Source organism: Nansenia antarctica, assembly GCF_963989245.1.
Source record: "Nansenia antarctica genome assembly, chromosome: 5".
In the NCBI taxonomy this organism is placed as follows: Eukaryota; Metazoa; Chordata; class Actinopteri; order Argentiniformes; family Microstomatidae; genus Nansenia; species Nansenia antarctica.
In genome coordinates, this window is record NC_137690.1 from 8,259,883 (window position 1) to 8,277,382 (window position 17,500).

At 44.4% G+C, this 17,500-nt stretch overlaps 2 protein-coding genes across 2 annotated transcripts in view; one reads left to right on the forward strand and one right to left on the reverse strand.

Annotated features, from left to right (window-relative positions):
- lysmd3 (LysM, putative peptidoglycan-binding, domain containing 3) overlaps window positions 1-17,500 on the forward strand; it is a 341,091-nt gene that overhangs the window by 146,723 nt on the left and 176,868 nt on the right. The window lies entirely within an intron of this gene.
- Window positions 1,539-17,500, reverse strand: part of LOC308157706 (GDNF family receptor alpha-2-like) — a gene marked incomplete at both ends in the record, with an annotated part of 39,895 nt that continues 23,933 nt past the window's right edge. Inside the window, 5 exons of the mRNA XM_080531314.1 lie at window positions 1,539-1,682; window positions 2,384-2,437; window positions 6,720-6,886; window positions 9,893-10,033; window positions 10,820-10,932. Of these exons, the coding sequence (XP_080387440.1) occupies window positions 1,539-1,682; window positions 2,384-2,437; window positions 6,720-6,886; window positions 9,893-10,033; window positions 10,820-10,932 (619 nt within the window). The remainder of the gene's footprint in view (window positions 1,683-2,383; window positions 2,438-6,719; window positions 6,887-9,892; window positions 10,034-10,819; window positions 10,933-17,500) is intronic.

The following is a 17,500-nucleotide window of genomic DNA, read 5'->3' on the forward strand; positions in this document are numbered from 1 at the left end:
CTGCAGTGGAGAGACACACGTAAACACATTTGATTGATTGATTTTTTGGTAAATTTTTTAGCGTTTTTTGAGTTGGAATGTACCGTAGCTAGAGACTAAGGAACAGGGGCTAGGTAAGGCCATGTGTATTTGTAGTCCATAAATCATATTGATTCACACAGATCATTACTTTCCAAGCAAATGGAGCTAATTTTTAATGCCATCCCTATATACATTCTATTTGAATATGATCAAACCTTTAATAGACAAAAAAAATAAACGCAGATAATGAAGGCAATCCATCAGCATCATCGGCATCTTTTAGTTTTCATAAAACATGTGTCGTCAACTTTGCCCTCAAACTGTACTTTGTTCTCTCAACTCAACCACGCATATCCGTCATGTCAACATTACCATGTACATTAAGATAGGTAACATTGGTTTAATGAAATCAAACAGTTTGTTTATATACACAGACAGGGGTATGCACATGTGTGGGCAGATGTTTACTCTCGCCCACGATCAACCACAACATTTCCAATGAGAACCGTTAAAATATCGCTGTCGTCTTGGATTCTTTTTTTTTTTTCATCTTTTTTTTTTTTTATGTCATGTAGTATGTCTGCTGAAAAAATAGAGCACCCAAATAAAAGAGCTGTACTGTTAGATTATGTTCACTGTTACTATACCAACACAACATACACTGAGTAGAGTTTAGATTTACACATTTGAAAAGACAGAAAAAAAGTAACTTATTTCTTCTGGATCTGCATTAAACAGAAAACACAATGTTTTTTTTTTAGGTCTGTCCATCAAGTCAAGCACTGTTTCAAGATGAAAAAAGTGTGACTAACAGCCGATCTCTATTTCTCTCTCTCTCTCTCTCTCTCTCTTTCATTCTCTCTGTCTCTCTTTCATTCTCTCTCTCTTTCTTTCAATCTCTCTCTCTATCATTCTCTCTGTCTCTCTTTCATTCTCTCTCTCTTTCTTTCAATCTCTCTCTCTATCATTCTCTCTGTCTCTCTTTCATTCTCTCTCTTTCTTTCAATCTCTCTCGCTATCATTCTCTCTCTCTCTCTCTCTCTCTCTCTCTCTCTCTCTCTCTCTCTCTCTCTCTCTCTCCCCTCTTCAGGGCAGGAGTGCAGAAGTCTTTGAAGTAGTACTTTGGGGTCTTCCATGTTCCAGTGTCTCTGAAGGGGACAGCCAATCATAGCGATCAGCCTCCAAGGCTCCTCGTTAGGGGTCCATTAATGCCATAATCACCCATCATCTTGATCATCGTGGTCCTCAAAACCCAAAAATGTTACATCAAATAAATAATATGTTCAGTTCTTTTTTTCTTTTTTCTTTTTTACTCCGATTGTGTGTTGTTTCTCCTCCTCCGCTCCTTCATAAATACCACGTTGATGCCTGGGTAACAGAACAGCCAAAACAAGCTCTCAGCAACACCTCTGCATCTGGGGCCAGCTTGTTGCTGGTAACCACCCCCCCCCTTCCCTCTCCCACCCACCCACACAGCCACCCACCCACCACCCCAAACACAATCCCCCCAGGCAGTCTTATAGGGCTTGGTTGGCCAGGGCAGAGGTCAGGCCGAGCAGCATCACCCAGACACAGGCGCTGACGCTGGGTGAGCTATCTCCAGGATCGCCCTCAGGTCTGGTCAGGCCGCCTGCGTAACCACTGCTGGACTCTGGGAAGGCCTGGGTAGGTGGAATACAACGCACAATGGTTAGATTGTGAAATGACCAACCCTGCTGTTGAATTCAAGGGAGAAATACTTTATCCACTGCAACTTAAATGGATAGAAAAACAAAAACTGTGCCAAAAAACAACAAAATCTGAGAAACCTTTTAGGAAGTGCCAAAAAAAAGGTCTGGAGACATTCTAAAACGTACTTTGTAGGAAGAACCCTAACAGCACATTTGATAAAAGCAAAACATCCCCAACAACAAATCACATCACATAAAAGCTACTGTCGATTGCAGAACATCAAATAAAATACCAAATATCAGACACAATATCTTCTCTCCATAGAAGCCATCATGCAGCGATTTCACCATGGACAAAAGCAGGAGGCGTAAGAGACTACCAAAGTACAGTACAGTACAGGAGGAGAGTAGCAGGGACAGATTGTTCTAGATATTGCAGGCTGCACCCCAGAGAGTTGTTGCTCTCTTAAAACCCACACTACAATGGCCTTATTATGTGCTTTTTCATACAAAAAAATCTTAGCATTCTGAATGCTTTTTCAATTTTCTGTGATTCCTCTAACACCTAGCAAAAACCATTTGCCTCTGAGTAACTGCAGCCTCCACAATTTGTGCAGGCACCCATTTTCCCGCCGCAATATAACACATCAAGAGAAACATGAAACATTCCCTCCTTCATCCCCTTCCTCTACCTCGTCTCCACAAATGTAGCCTCCTTTGGAGAGATTGCACTTGGGTCCATTTCCCTGTACACAGAGAAAACATCCAGTCAGATATTAACTACTGCTGTTTAAATTGTAAGAGTCTTTTCCCAACACAACATGGACAAACAGTTCTCGAAAAAACTGGGAAACAGCAGTAAATCACATTAGCAGGAGTGAGGGATGTTTTCGCACAGATTTCAGGGGAGAGAAATGTGCTGCATTTATTATGGTGGTGCTTTGTTGTCAGTGTTTGAGTGTTCAGAAAAATGGTTAAATGACAGTTGCCAAAAAAAATCGGTTGCTTGACAATGCAGCAAACACATCCGCGACTAAAAGCCAATTAATTAGCAGGTGCAGTGATGTGTGGCAGCAGCCTGTTGACATGAGTCCAGATCTTTGTCCGAAGCCAATATTCACACGCACGCACTCCCGCACACCCGCACGCACACACACACACACACACACGCACACACACACACACACACACACACACACACACACGCACACACACACACACACACACACATTGGTATTGCTGATGGAAACAGAATATTAACTTAGTACCCTGGAAGTAGCTAAACATTGCGACGGTAAATACTCTTCAGTATCGATCAGGGCTTGGTCAAATGTTGAGTTTCCCAGGGCTGTTGGTTATTGAGTAACCCTGGGCTGGCTAGTGTTGGTTCGCAATCAATTACATTCAATTGAGGTGAAAATCAACACACTGCATTGTAGTCCTTGCACTCTAGGAAACATTGGCTTGTGAAAAAGGGAGAGGGGGTGAGGGGAGGAATAATATAATACTAGCCTTACATAATAGATGAATCCCAAAACACACCATCAAAATTTAAGCCACCTTTTTTTCTCTTAAAAACCTGTTAAGATGTAATTTAAATTCAAATCAGCCTCCCGCAGAAACTGAGTCTGGGGAAACAGTTGGCTATCTGTGACTCACACACTGGGAAACTACACAGACTTCATAGACAGCTCATCATTATCTCAGTCACTTGTAAATAGCAAACAATTACAAGGGGACGTCAACAACAATTCTGGATTTAAATATACAGTACAAACAACTAAAAAGCCGGTAATTTTTGGTTATCTCCAGACTTTCAATCTTCAATGAGCACAGCTTCAGCACACATAGTTATTGACTGAACAAAGTAACGAGTGTCCTTGACAATTTTAAAAATGTCATTGCTATTTGGAATGTGGTTTGTGAGTCTTAAGTGTAAACCAACTTGCATAGCTTAGTAGTCCCTCTTGGTAACAACTTTGAATACAGTGATGTTGAAATGAGAGGGCACTGAACTCCAGCAGTACTTCCCAATTCTTCTGGAATAAATGTTACCATAAATGGTAAATGGATTGACTTATATAGCACCTTATTCCAAAGGACTTTACAATAGCCCCTCGTTCATCCATTCACGGCAAGCTACCATGCAAGGCGCCGGCCCGCTCATTGGGAGCAATTTGGGCTTCAGTGTCTTGCCCAAGGACACCTCGACATGTGGCCAGATGGGGCTCGAACCGCCGATCTGCCAACCTTGCGATCATTAGACGCCGGCTCTGCCTCCTGTGCCACAGCCGCCCCCCCCAATGCTTCTGGAGTAATTCCCTGAAGGCCTTGTTTATTACACCCCACATCAGATCACTTATCAAGTGTCAGGGGGACACTGTCCAGCCATCAAACATCCTGGAAGCGTAACGGTTCTCCTCTCTGGACAACATCAGCATCCGGTGTGGTCCTCAGCGATGGTGACATGTACTACAGACCAAGACAGCCTGCCTTTAGCCAAGAGGAGACATATCAACACTCCCCCAATTAATCTAAGATGGAAGTTTGACAAGTTTTAATTGCTGAGCATAGATGCCGGAGAACGAAGGGCCGCCCAAAATGTCCCCATCGGCTCCCTCTCTAATTATAAACTTCCTGCTTGAGTAATCACACGTCTTATTGTTTCCTAATTACCATTTTTACAATAAATTAAGCATTGCAGTGCAGCGGGAGAGGCGCAGAGCGGTGCATCAATACTGACATACACACAGAACCTTTGGAGAAAGCAATTCCACCAGCTCCCACCCCCCCATACCCACCCACCCACACACACACACACACACACACACACACACACACACACACACACACCACTACCACCACCACCCCTGACTACCTCCCACCGTCATTGTTATCAGTGAAGCTTGTTCATTAATTCTCACCCTCATACCATTTTATCACAAAGAGGGTTGTGTATAGCAGACGATCTGAGAGGTGTGAGAGATGACCATTTAATGGGTCTGAAAGCATGAAATTGCTGAGCATTCAACATCTTTGTGTCAATCTTTCTCAAAATAATAGCATGGGGTGGAACATACAATCATACATGCCTCTATATTAACCATGACAATGAGAGTGACAACAACACGCCCACCACCACCTCCACCACCACCACCACCACCACCACAACCACCACCACCTCCATCACCACCACCACCACCACAACCACCACCACCACCACCACCACCACCTCCATCACCACCACCACCACCACAACCACCACCACCACCTCCATCACCATCACCACCACCACAACCACCACCACCACCTCCATCACCACCACCACCACCTCCATCACCACCACCACCACCACCACCACCACCACCACCACCTCCATCACCAACACCACCACCACCATCACCACCACCACCAACACCACCACCACCACCATCACCACCACCACAACCACCACCATCACCACCACCACCAGCACCACCACCACCTCCATCACCACCACCACCGACACACCACCACCACACCACCACCACCACAACTACCACCGACACACCACCACCACACCACCACCACCACAACTACCACCGACACCACCACCACCACCACCACCTCCATCACCACCACCACCACCACCACCACCTCCATCACCATCACCACCACCTCCATCACCACCACCTCCACCACCACCACCACCACCACCTCCATCACCACCACCACCATAACCACCACCACCACCTCCATCACCACCACCACCTCCATCACCACCACCTCCACCACCACCACCACCACCACCTCCATCACCACCACCACCATAACCACCACCACCACCACCTCCATCACCACCACCACCACCACCATCACCACCACCACCTCCACCACCACCACCACCACCACCACCTCCATCACCACCACCACCATAACCACCACCACCACCTCCATCACCACCACCACCACCACCACCACCACCTCCATCACCACCACCACCTCCACCACCACCACCACCACCTCCATCACCAACACCACCACCTCCATCACCACCACCACCATCACAACCACCACCACCACCTCCATCACCAACACCACCTCCACCACCACCACCACCACCACCATCACCACCACCTCCATCACCATCACCACCACCTCCATCACCACCACCACCTCCACCACCACCATCACAACCACCACCACCACCTCCATCACCAACACCACCATCACCACCACCACCACCACCATCACCACCACCTCCATCACCACCACCTCCATCACCACCACCAGCACCACCTTCGCCACCAACACCACCACAACTACCACCGACGACACCACCACCACCACCACTGGTGTCTTTGCTTTGAGTTGCACTGTGAAAAGGGCCCTATTAAGGATAAGTGAAAACGTTAATTCTAAGGATGTATGACCTAAGGATGCATCTTTGAATTAATCTTCCAACCAGAATAATATTTACAGAGCAAAAAAAAAAGAGAAATCAAACTCAACCGTCAGTAAATAAACAAACGCTATCTTGCAGCACAAGAAGAGTAGTATTTTTTTACATCCTTACATCCTGGAAGCGTAACAGTTCTCCTATCTGGACAACATCAGCATCTGGTGTGGTCCTCAGCGATGGTGACATGTACTACAGACTAAAGACACCCTGCCTTTAGCCAAGAGGAGACATATCAACACTCCCCCAAGTAATCTAAAATGAAAGTTTGACAAGTTGTAATTGCTGGATTCATCTTCCAACCAGAATAATATTTACAGAGTGAAAAAAATAAAATAAATCAAACTCAACCGTCAGTAAATAAACAAATGCTATCTTGCAGCACAAGAAGAGTGGACTTGTCCCAGAAACCCAGAAACCAAACCTGGTTACGAGTTCTGACTGCTTTAGTCCCCATGGTGGTGTTGCCTCAGACTTGATCTATAGCCCGCTTCATACAGAGGTGCAGTTCAATGTGCTTTTGGTTCAATATGCTTTGGTTCAATGCACTACCACGTGTTTTGCCTGCCTGCATACATCCATAGTTGTACCTTGTTGTCGGCCTCGTCCCCCGGCTGGACGTCGTTGGGGCTGTAGGGAGGCTCAGAGGTGCTGACGGAGGTCCCTGATCCTGGCTTCACGGAGGGGCTCAATGGCACAGACTCAGCTTTGTGGAAGAGGCTGTCTGTTCCGTAACCAAACGCTTGAATGGCATTTCCTGTGGGGATGAAGAATGTCAAGTCATTTGTTTTGGACTCGTCTCATGACCCAGTGAGGGGCCGTGTAACAGCCAGACAAACAGACAGCCCTAAGTCAACTTTTTGGTCGCCTGCCCATATCTTTTCGGTCGCCTGATCCAATAAGCTGGATCTTCTGTTCGCTTCGTCAGTTGTTCTTTCAGCTGCCTCAGTCATGCTAGACGACACATGCTCTCGTCTAGAGCATTACTTTGTCAGTTGACTATTTAGCTAGGAGGTTACTTGTGTCTCCGACTATTTAGTTCTAGACTCCTAATGATCAATGGACAGCTGAAGCACCTGCAGATTCATGGAACACATATTTACATATTTACATATTTATCATATTTATCATTATGGAAAACATAATGTTGCGCTTTATTTACACTACACAATGCACCAGGTATGTGTTCACTGGCATTACATGCTATCATGATAATTACATAGTAACAGCCTTTGTACAGTAGCAAGCGCCTTCATTTGGTAAGAGATAATCATTGAATCATAAAGTAAATACAAGAAAATACCCATTGTTACCACATACATTAGTAACACATATTACTAATAAATACCTAGTAAATACTCATACTAAGACTACACAAATGGAAACAATACCTTAAACTAACGGGTAACCAACTGTATAGTATTACCTATATGAGTCGTATGTGAGAATATCATGAACATGTTAAACCAGAGACTCACTGGTTAACGTCCTCAGAAGGACCTCAGAAGGACCCTTCCAAAATAGCGAATAGGCTTGGGTGAATTTGCAACAACAACATGACCAAATGGTGCAGTAATGTCTGTTCTCCAGTTGATGAGGCCTGTTTGTTTGCCAGTAAGTATCCAGGGGGAGAACCACTGCGAGATGGCATCTTTTAAAAGCAAATAAATGAGCTTATAGAGAGAACACAACAAAATGCTCTACGGGGGGAGACAGGGAGGGAGGGAGGGAGGGAGGGAGGGAGGGAGAGAGGGAAGGAGAGAGGCAGTGAAAGATACATCTCCAGTCAGCTCTACTGATAGGTTAGGGTAAACCAGGACAAAGTAGCTTTTCACTTGGCATGTCCATTTAAACAGAACACTTGTTTCTTTCTGTTCAGGCAGAAAGAAGGCAAACCGTGTAATTGCTTGGCAACCACCTCCATTATAAGGTCACTGCGCAGAAATGACTTTGAATAGATTTATGTGACTGATCAGATTCAGAACATTTTCAAACAAAAGAGAAATGGCATTCTCCCCTTTCTCAAAGGACAAATGAAAAGAGGAATTGGGAAGGCACACATATGCACTCGCACACACCAACACTGACACCCACAACCACACACACACACACTCACGCACGCACGCACGCACGCACACACTCACACACACACACACACACACACACACACACACACACACACACACACACACGAACACACCCACACCCACACACACACCCACACCCACACACACCCACACACACACCCACACACAGAGGTTCCCTTTAGAACTCATACAATGGCCTTCCTTTGTACAGTATACACTGTCTGGACCTTGGAAGTAATGTAATACAAAACCACGACGAATAACAAAGAATATGAATAACAAAGATATAAAGAACATTTACAGTTGAAATGTGTACACGTTTGACACAGCATGCCGGTGAAGTCGTATTCTTGTTTTATGGTCTACGACATACAGTAGATCTAGGACGAATACCTCTAAAAGCTATGATAAACATTATGCTCACAATTTCAGCTAAAGTTTTAATGTTGGCAATAAGATGCTGGTCAAGTAGTATAGTTGTTTTATGCATCTGTTTTCTGGTGAAGTAGCATCACCCTGAGAGGGTGCTAGCAGTGGGAATACAGTGATAAATCACCAATGTTGGCTAGAGGGCTCCTTCAACGGATGCTTTACAGCACCCTAATGTTCTACTCGGTGATTAAGCTCATTGCTGACAGCAATCCCATGTTTTAATGACTTCAGATAAGGTTTAACCCGTGGGCATATCCGATTGCCGCTACCTGCAGAGAAACCGAGATGAATCCAATTTGGATAATATACATCTTAACATATATGCATGCTGTTTATACGGGCTGTAAGTGTTCCATCCCCCGCACCCTTTTCAAGACCCATCTATGGCAGTTTATCTTTCGGTTCCTCTTGACTGCAAAGAGGAGATGCTGCATTCTGTATTATTTCTCAAGCCGCCTCTTCAGCTACAAGGCTCATCCCTCATCTGCGGACTCAGCTAAAACCCGCACCACAGCAATCTATTGAAACGGTCTCAAAGCATAACCCCACACAATGGGACATGTTAAAAGGTAATGGTGTCTTGTACTTCTGATGACATTGCATGCTTGATCTCCACTGTGTGGGACTCCGGGTATTATTACCACTACTAAACGATACTCGAGAAGGCTTGTGTTTGAACGCACGCACGCGCACACACACACGCACACGCACACGCACACACACACACACACACACACACACACACACACACACAGCCTTTTCTAAAGTTCATTGAGAGTGAAACACTAAACATCTAAGACTAAATGGTGACATGGATGTGATGACATGGATATTCTAATTTGAAATCGAGGAGTATTGAGGTGAGATGAGTTGAGCGGACGTGACTCTTACTGTTTATTTCTCTCTCTTTTTGTAACTTTTTTTCCCTTACACAATGGGCAGACAGGGGCAAAGAACATTCTGTCTGATACTGATAGATCTAATCTAACACAGTGACAGAGTTAGCTGCTACAATGCCAACTATTCTACACTACCATTCTACTGCACAGTTATCTAAGAGAGACATGAGATACAAACCACCACAATCTTAAACGCAGCGTCAGAGTCAACCCGGCCCGCTCTGAGTTTCACAGGAAGCGGCGCCGCAGCGTCCACGCGGGGAGCGTGTGGTTAATATTGAATGACCGGCTGGTTTCATATCAGTTCTATATCCCAGTGCGTCTCAGACACATGCATCAACTCACTCAGGCAGGTGTTGTCTGTGAAGTCCCGCAGGAAGCTGTCGCACTCCTCTTCCTGGTTGCCACTTCCTTTGCAGCTGCACCACGGGGACACGGTCCAGTTGCTGTAGCTGCCGTCCACGTAATTAGGTGTCATGTCCGTCCCTTCAGAGGTGGTGATATAGCCACATTACAGACCAATCGCAGAAGGTCACTAATGGATGGTAATGGACTACATTTACTGTAAACAGGATGGCTACAGAGGATAACAGCGTGTTACTCATGAATATGTGGGAGGGGGGGGCGGGGGGGGGGGGGTGAACCGGCTGACTGTGGTATGCTTGTTGTTGGATGTGGAGAGTCCATCTAGACATCATGCATAGAAATCCTATTACCTGAGGCTAGCTTGTTTAATATCACACTTTCCAGAACCTTCTAACGAGCATAATGGAATTTCAGCCAACAGTCCAGAATGTCTGCTGCATTGAATATGACCATCGACGATTCAATAACTGACATTTTGGTAATGGGAAAGGTATTACTGAGCTGCTTTGAGGAATGCGCTGTAAGTTCATCGAAAATAGTCTGTGCCGGACTTCTTTTGTGTCCCTATCTCCTCCTCGATTGAGCCGAACAATGCCGTCACATTACTAAGGTGCTATCATCTGTCTAGAGCAGAAGAATGCCTTTGCAGTGGCCAATTTTCCCCTGTACTTTTTGAAGAACATTTACTATGAACAAACAGATGGTCATTAAACGTTTTAATTAAGTAAACCCGGCTCTCTCTCCCTCATCACTTCCACTCAATGTGTGTGGAGGTGGAGGGGAATCAGAGAGGATGGGACACGCACACGCACGCACACACACACACACACACACACAAGGACACACACACACACACACACACAAGGACACACACACACAGACACACACACACACACAGACACTAACCGATGAGACCGGCGTAGGAGGCCAGGCAGGCCTGGTAGTTGTCTTCGTTGGGGCAGCTGCTGACCGTGTGCTGAGTCACCAGGCAGTTCATGTGGAAATCAGCCAGTCTGGACCTGCATCACACACACACACACACACACACAAACACACACACACAAACAAAACTCAACTAGAGCCCCAACAACAGAACCTAAAAGTGGAGCCCTTTTACCTCGGCACGGCTGTGACTGTGCCTCGAATAAGAATGGAGAAGCCATGATGACGATGATGGTCGACATCTCTTCCTGGTTCGTGCCTACAGGTGCCAGGGGAAACAATATCGCAATACGATACGATAACGTCGCCTGGTCTAGTGGTGAGGTGTTTTTATGGTTTGTGTCATGCGACACACACACACAGTTAGGGACAGTATTTGTGTCGCTGCCTGCCGGTAGCAATGTATTCTGTTACCCCTGTCAGCCTTTTTGCTCTTATCTTGGCCATCTCACTCGTTACCCAACTCGGTTCTCAACTGAGGGAGCTGATAAAAGGAGTGGTTTTTTTTCTCCTCCTTTTTGTTTTTTTGTTTATGTGTGTTTTGTGATAAGAGCTTTAAGTGTGTTCAGGCCCTCAGGGTGTCATCGCTAATCCAGTTAAGTAGGTTTATTGGACTCGCAGTCACAGCGCTCCTGTCTTTACACATCACTGCTGCCCTGTGAAGACGGAGTGATTCACCACAATGCACGCTCTCTCTCTCTCTCTATCTCTCTCTCTCTCTCTCTCTCTCTCTCTCTCTCTCTCTCTCTCTCTCTCTCTCTCTCTCTCTCCGTCTCTCTCTCTTTCTCTCTCCATACCAGTGACTTATTCATTCTGTCCTGCTTCGACCCGACCACTCACAGCCTGAAGGTCAAAGGTGACTCTGCAGGCTACTGCCCCAGAGTGAGCATGACTCTCTCTCTCTCTCTCGCTCTCGCTCGGCACACACAGTCTAGTAGCAGTCTAAGACAACTTTAGAACATGATTAATTAGCACTTTATGTTACAGTACCTTCTCCACTGGTACTTACCAGTATTTACTAGGAGATAATGTCCTATTAATGATATTAATGAGTACCTCCTGGTACTTTCTCACATTAAATAATGTATGAGTCGATACAGGTAATTCCTGGAGGCTAGGATGTAAAATAAAGTGCAACAAATGCTTCTCTACATGTTGAGTGGAAGTTGTCCCCCATGACTCTAATTGTAGTTCTGTGGAATTCTGGGTAGATGGTGGAATGTTTGGGAGACCTTGAGAATTTTGAGATGCACTTTAACATGACATATCCAGTATCTTTGTCAGGGTGTTTTATTAGAGGAGTGGTGCCAATGAGCTTCACATTGTTCCTTATATCTTCGTTATTAAACTTCCTGATTTACCCAGTATAGATTTTTTATTCGACTAACAACTGGTTGCCTGGTAACATGCTCTGTTGGTCCAATCAGAGATGTTATATTGTACAGATGTGACACTCACTTGATTTACTATTGGTTTTGCAGGGGACAGGGAAGATGGTACTAGTCCCAGCGGGGATGCATTTGTGACCAATTACCACTGGGTTATAGATTAGTATTACTGACATTGTTGCTAGGTGGCATTGCTAGATTGCATCTGTCTTGCTCCGTTTCCCTAGCAACACCTGTGTGAGACTAGAATGGTAGGCTAGGAAGGCTAGGACTGATTACAACAACTTGTAACAATCAAATGGTCGCACAACATATTTCTACAAACTTCAGTGACAAAAAAAACCCATAGCTGACCTGTCTAAAGAAGCAGCGTTGGTCTCCGTATTGAAAAAAAGCAGCCAAAGAGCCGTCACCAAGACGTCAACAGAGTAAACCAGCATTCTTTAAAGAGGCTTTGGTATAATAATGTAAAGGAACCGTTTGGCGTTGGCCAATAGAAAAATGTACCACTTCATTGGCACCCCTCTTCCTAGCACTCTGATCTCTGTTATCCTATCGCTATATCTGAGAATACATGAGCGCAACAGAATATTGTGCATAATATGCTTGTTATGTTTTATCCCCATGCTTCTCAATGAGAAGTGCCGAGGCTGAGAATTTCTGTCTGGATAAAAATGATGAGGTAACGTTCTCCGCAGTAGCCTGAATGCACAGAACGGGCCTGCGAGGCGAGAGACCCGCCAGAGAACGAGCGAGAGAGCAGAGCAGACCCACTCTGGCTCACTTCATTACCTTCCCTCCATCTCCATCCCTCCTTCCTCCTACCCCCCCCTATCAAATCACAGAGAGAGCCTTTCAACGTGACACGCTGCTAACATCACATCTAAGCCTTGTTTCAGAAACAAGGGGCTCTCCGCTTCACACACCTCTCTCTCTTGCTCTCTCTCTCTCTCTCTTTCTTTTTCTCTCTCTCTCTCTTTCACTCTCACTCTCTCTCTCTCTCTCTCTCTCTCACACACACACACAGAAAACAACACACACACACACACACACACACTCATTTGCTTCCTCTCTAAGTGGAAGGAAAGGTCTGTTCCCTTGAATCTTCCATCAGAGGATAAATGGTTAGAAGGACATGGAGAGATACTTACCGACTGACAGCCCCCAGCCACAGCCACAGCCACAACATCAACCTCCCCTGTTCTACATGTTCCTCAACACAACTCAACCCTGGGTGTTCTTCCTGTGTGGGCTTCCTGTTCATCGGTCAGAATTTTGGAAACAGTTTGAACCAGAATGTTTGTCTTGAGCGATGAGGACAGTTTTTTTTTCTTTTCTTTCTTTTAGAGGAGCAAAAGCCCCTTTCAGACAATGACAGTTTAAACACAGTAATTTAAAGTTTAGAGAGGTGTCCTGAGTGTTTGGACAATAGTGTTCCTACATTGAGACGCGCACATTGCACAGCAGCTTCCACCAGTTTTTCCATTATACCTCGGCGGAGTGCTCGCTGGGCAAATTACAGGCTGTCTGGCTCACAGAGTTTTATGGTCATTTCAGACACTCAGCCCCTGGGAAGTGGCGTGAGGAGCCCCCTGTAAAGGTAGACTACTTTCAAAGATGTGAGGCTTTAAACACAGTGATTGGCCTTGTGTTGAGTGCCCATCCATCAGACTCCCACTGTAACAGAAAACTAATGGGTTTTTTACATGGGAATCTGATCCCTTATCATAGCGGATGACAAATATACCAGTCAAATCAGATGATCGGCTGAAAAGCATTTCCTCTCGAAAGGGGGAAAAGAGAAAATGTAGTAGCTCTCCATATTAAATAAACATCTGGAGAATATCATATCTTAGTAAAAACTCGTTCTCTATATTTTCTATTATGCTTCAGAGTTCATAATGTCTGTGATCTTGACATAGGCCTACTGTCAGTCCTTGATAAAACATCTAAGATGTTTCATATAATGGTCATATTGAACTTTCACATTCTGTAGCTGTTCAATCTATTATTCAACTGCAGCAGTGACAACTGTATCTACATATTGTCAATATATATGACTATATATTGCCTATATATGGGCATTCTCCACTGCAACTATGTGGAGCAAATTCCCAAACCACATTGGGAGTTCTCTTGATGAAATGTAGTGTGTTGAGAAAAGCGCTATACAAAATAAATGCATTATTATCATTATCATTATCATTATTATTATGATTATGATTATTATTATGGTTATGATTTATTATTATTATTATTATTATTATTATTATTATTGTTATTATCTACTGTATGATACAATTACAGGGACATAATAGCTGAAGGCATCTGTACAGAATATGAAACAAAGCAATCCCTCATATTTGTCTCTGCTATATGTATGGCATAGAAACAGATTTACATTATAGCTCCCGTCATCAATGGTACAGAACAACCCTGTATCCTTCTGTCACTCCATCTGTGTTAAACGCTGAATCAAACAATACAGTGGGAGTTTGAATGTAGTCTCTGTTCCATATTCATCCTCAGTACTTCAAGGTCCACCATGCCATTGAAGCGGCAAACATTTATGTTATATTATATAACTTAGAAGCCAAAAGGAATACAGCGAACCGTGTCTGCACTAAGATGGAAAAGGAAGAAAGGCTATATTCGCATTTAACAGCCGTGTTTCTTTTCAGCAGATACAAAGTTCTTCAGATGACAATAACTACCTCGACAACAAATGTTGTGTCCTTCTCCCTCTCTGACATGTTCTCCTATTCAGTGTTGTCTCCTAGTCTTGTAACTGGGCGTTCTAACAACATTCTCTAGCTGACTGGCTTGCTGTCCCTGTGTATAAAATGTCTGTCACTCTATTTAATCAGAGGCAGCGTTGAGGGTCTCACAGCAGCTTGGGGTGATTGTGCTTTGGAAACATGGCTATTTCATTATCCACTCATTGGGACACCCACTCATGACTAAAGGGGCATATGGGCCTATGGCACTCACGCCGGTGCCATTAACTCAAGTTGTGTCAGTGCTCTTAACTACCCCTTCTACAGAAATCAAAGCAATGAGGCCAATGATTTCAATCGACTTTATTCTATTTAATTAATCCTTTTTCATTTGACTCTCCTCTTCACGTCTGATTAAACATTTCCTTGCTTAGTGGCCAGGAACTCATCAGGCCAAACTCATTGTTTGTTTCTCGGCCTGTTTCTCTATTTCATCTCTCTCTGTTCAGCATTGACGCGCAATGCAACCCTGTTGAATGTTATCTTATTTGAATGAATGCTGTGTCACAGCAACTATTGTTGCATTGGGATGTATAGTACATCATTCAAGGTTATCCAAGTTCTGTAACTACTCTCTAAAAGTAAACAAACAGCTCCAAGCTGGAGTAAATGGTATAAACATTGAACTCTCCATGAAACACATCAGAGGCCTTTGCATAACGCTTTCCCAGAGTAATTAAATGACTCATTAGTCACCTCAAGAAATCATGCTGAGGTAATGCATTAATGGAAGCCCTTTCATCTGTGATTCCTCACCACTCAGAGATGAGTTTAATCACCTCAGTCACCACACAAATACTATTCACAAGATAAAGTCTTATCAATGTAATGGTGGCGTTAATAATAGATAGCATTGCAGCCATAGGGGATGAAGAGCTCTAGGGCCTAGAGTAGCTGAAACGTGGCCTATAATGATTGCGGCTTCCTCTCTCCATCCCCTCAGAGATTATGGCGAGGTAGCTGGGAATACAGTAATCCCTGTATTGAAATGATCTGCACATCTCTGGGCTAACCTCTCTCTTGTGAACAGCCAACGGGCACACCCTCCAGGGGCGGCCCTCATTGTAATGCACGGCAATGAGAGACGGTACAGTATCGGACACGTGCGTATAATGTTCCTTGTTCCGTTCCATGCGTCGCAATGAGCCCGTCCTCTGATTTTATACCTCCACCAGCCTCCCCTGGTGTCCTTTGGTGAGAGCAGGGATCTAATTAAAACTCAACACACACTGTATAGTAAGTGAGTACCTAGAAGGTCATCAATTGGCATGGGTGTTACATCTGGGGTGGTATATCGTGGTTTTAGCACGTTGTTTATTATGTGGATATATTTGCATCGTTTCTGCCTTCTGGAATACCCCGTGGTCCTGCCACATACTGTAAAACAGTTTCCTTCGTGTGTGGGCAGTAGAAAAGGAAATAATAATGGATCAGCAGCACAGAGAAATCTGTATCTGATCTTCTCTGCACAAAACGACGATATATTCAGAAATGATGGAATTGTAGGATTTTCCTTATTTCAGGCAAAATAATCTTTGTTTGGGTGTTCTATCAAAACAAACAGAAGTATACATTACTTGTACATTGTACATGTAGACTGTTTCTGAATAAGAGGAGGCGGCGGTAGCCTAGACATAAGAGAAGTCGGCTAGCAATCAGAAGGTCGCTTGTTTGATCCCTGACTCTGGAGGGAGTTGCATGTGCCCTTGAGCAAAGCACTTAACCCCTAATTGCCCTAGGGGTGCTGACTACGGCCGACCCTGTGCCTAGAGCAAATAAATACCACATTCCAACAATTGATTGACAAGTGTATTTGCATTGCAAATAGATTTATTTTTTCATTATTATTATTATTTAATTAAATAAGAAGTGTATTTGTGAACTTTATGTTATATATATATATATATATATATATATATATATATATATGTTATTTGTATATACTAATACTGGGTAGGGCCTCCCTTTTCTCTCAAAACAGCCTAAATTCTTCATGGCATTGATTGATTGATCCACAAGATGTCGGAAACATCCCTTTGAGGTTCTGGTGCATGATGACATGATTGCATCATGCATTTCCCGCAGATTCTTCAGGTGCGCTTTCAAGCTGTGAATCTCCCGTTCTACCACATCCCAAAGGTGTTCTAATGGATTCAGATCCAGTGTTGTGTATGAAGATACGGTATATCCAGTATTGTGTAGCTTTTCAGCTCTAAGATACAATTGAGTCCTTGTAGTAGTTGAAGGGAGAGGCTTTTAAGTTAGCAGTGCAAGTTTGCCTGAAAGTTTGCCTGGTGAGAGACTGTGCGGGTGTGTGTGTGTGTGTGCGTGTGTATGTGTGTTTGTGTGTGTGTGCATGCATGCATGCATGCGGGTGTCATGTGTCAGTGTGTGTGCGTGAGTGAGTGATGAAAGATGTGATGTGTTCCTCTCCGGAAGCCACAGTGAAATGCCATCAGGACCAGTCATTCTCCTTCCTC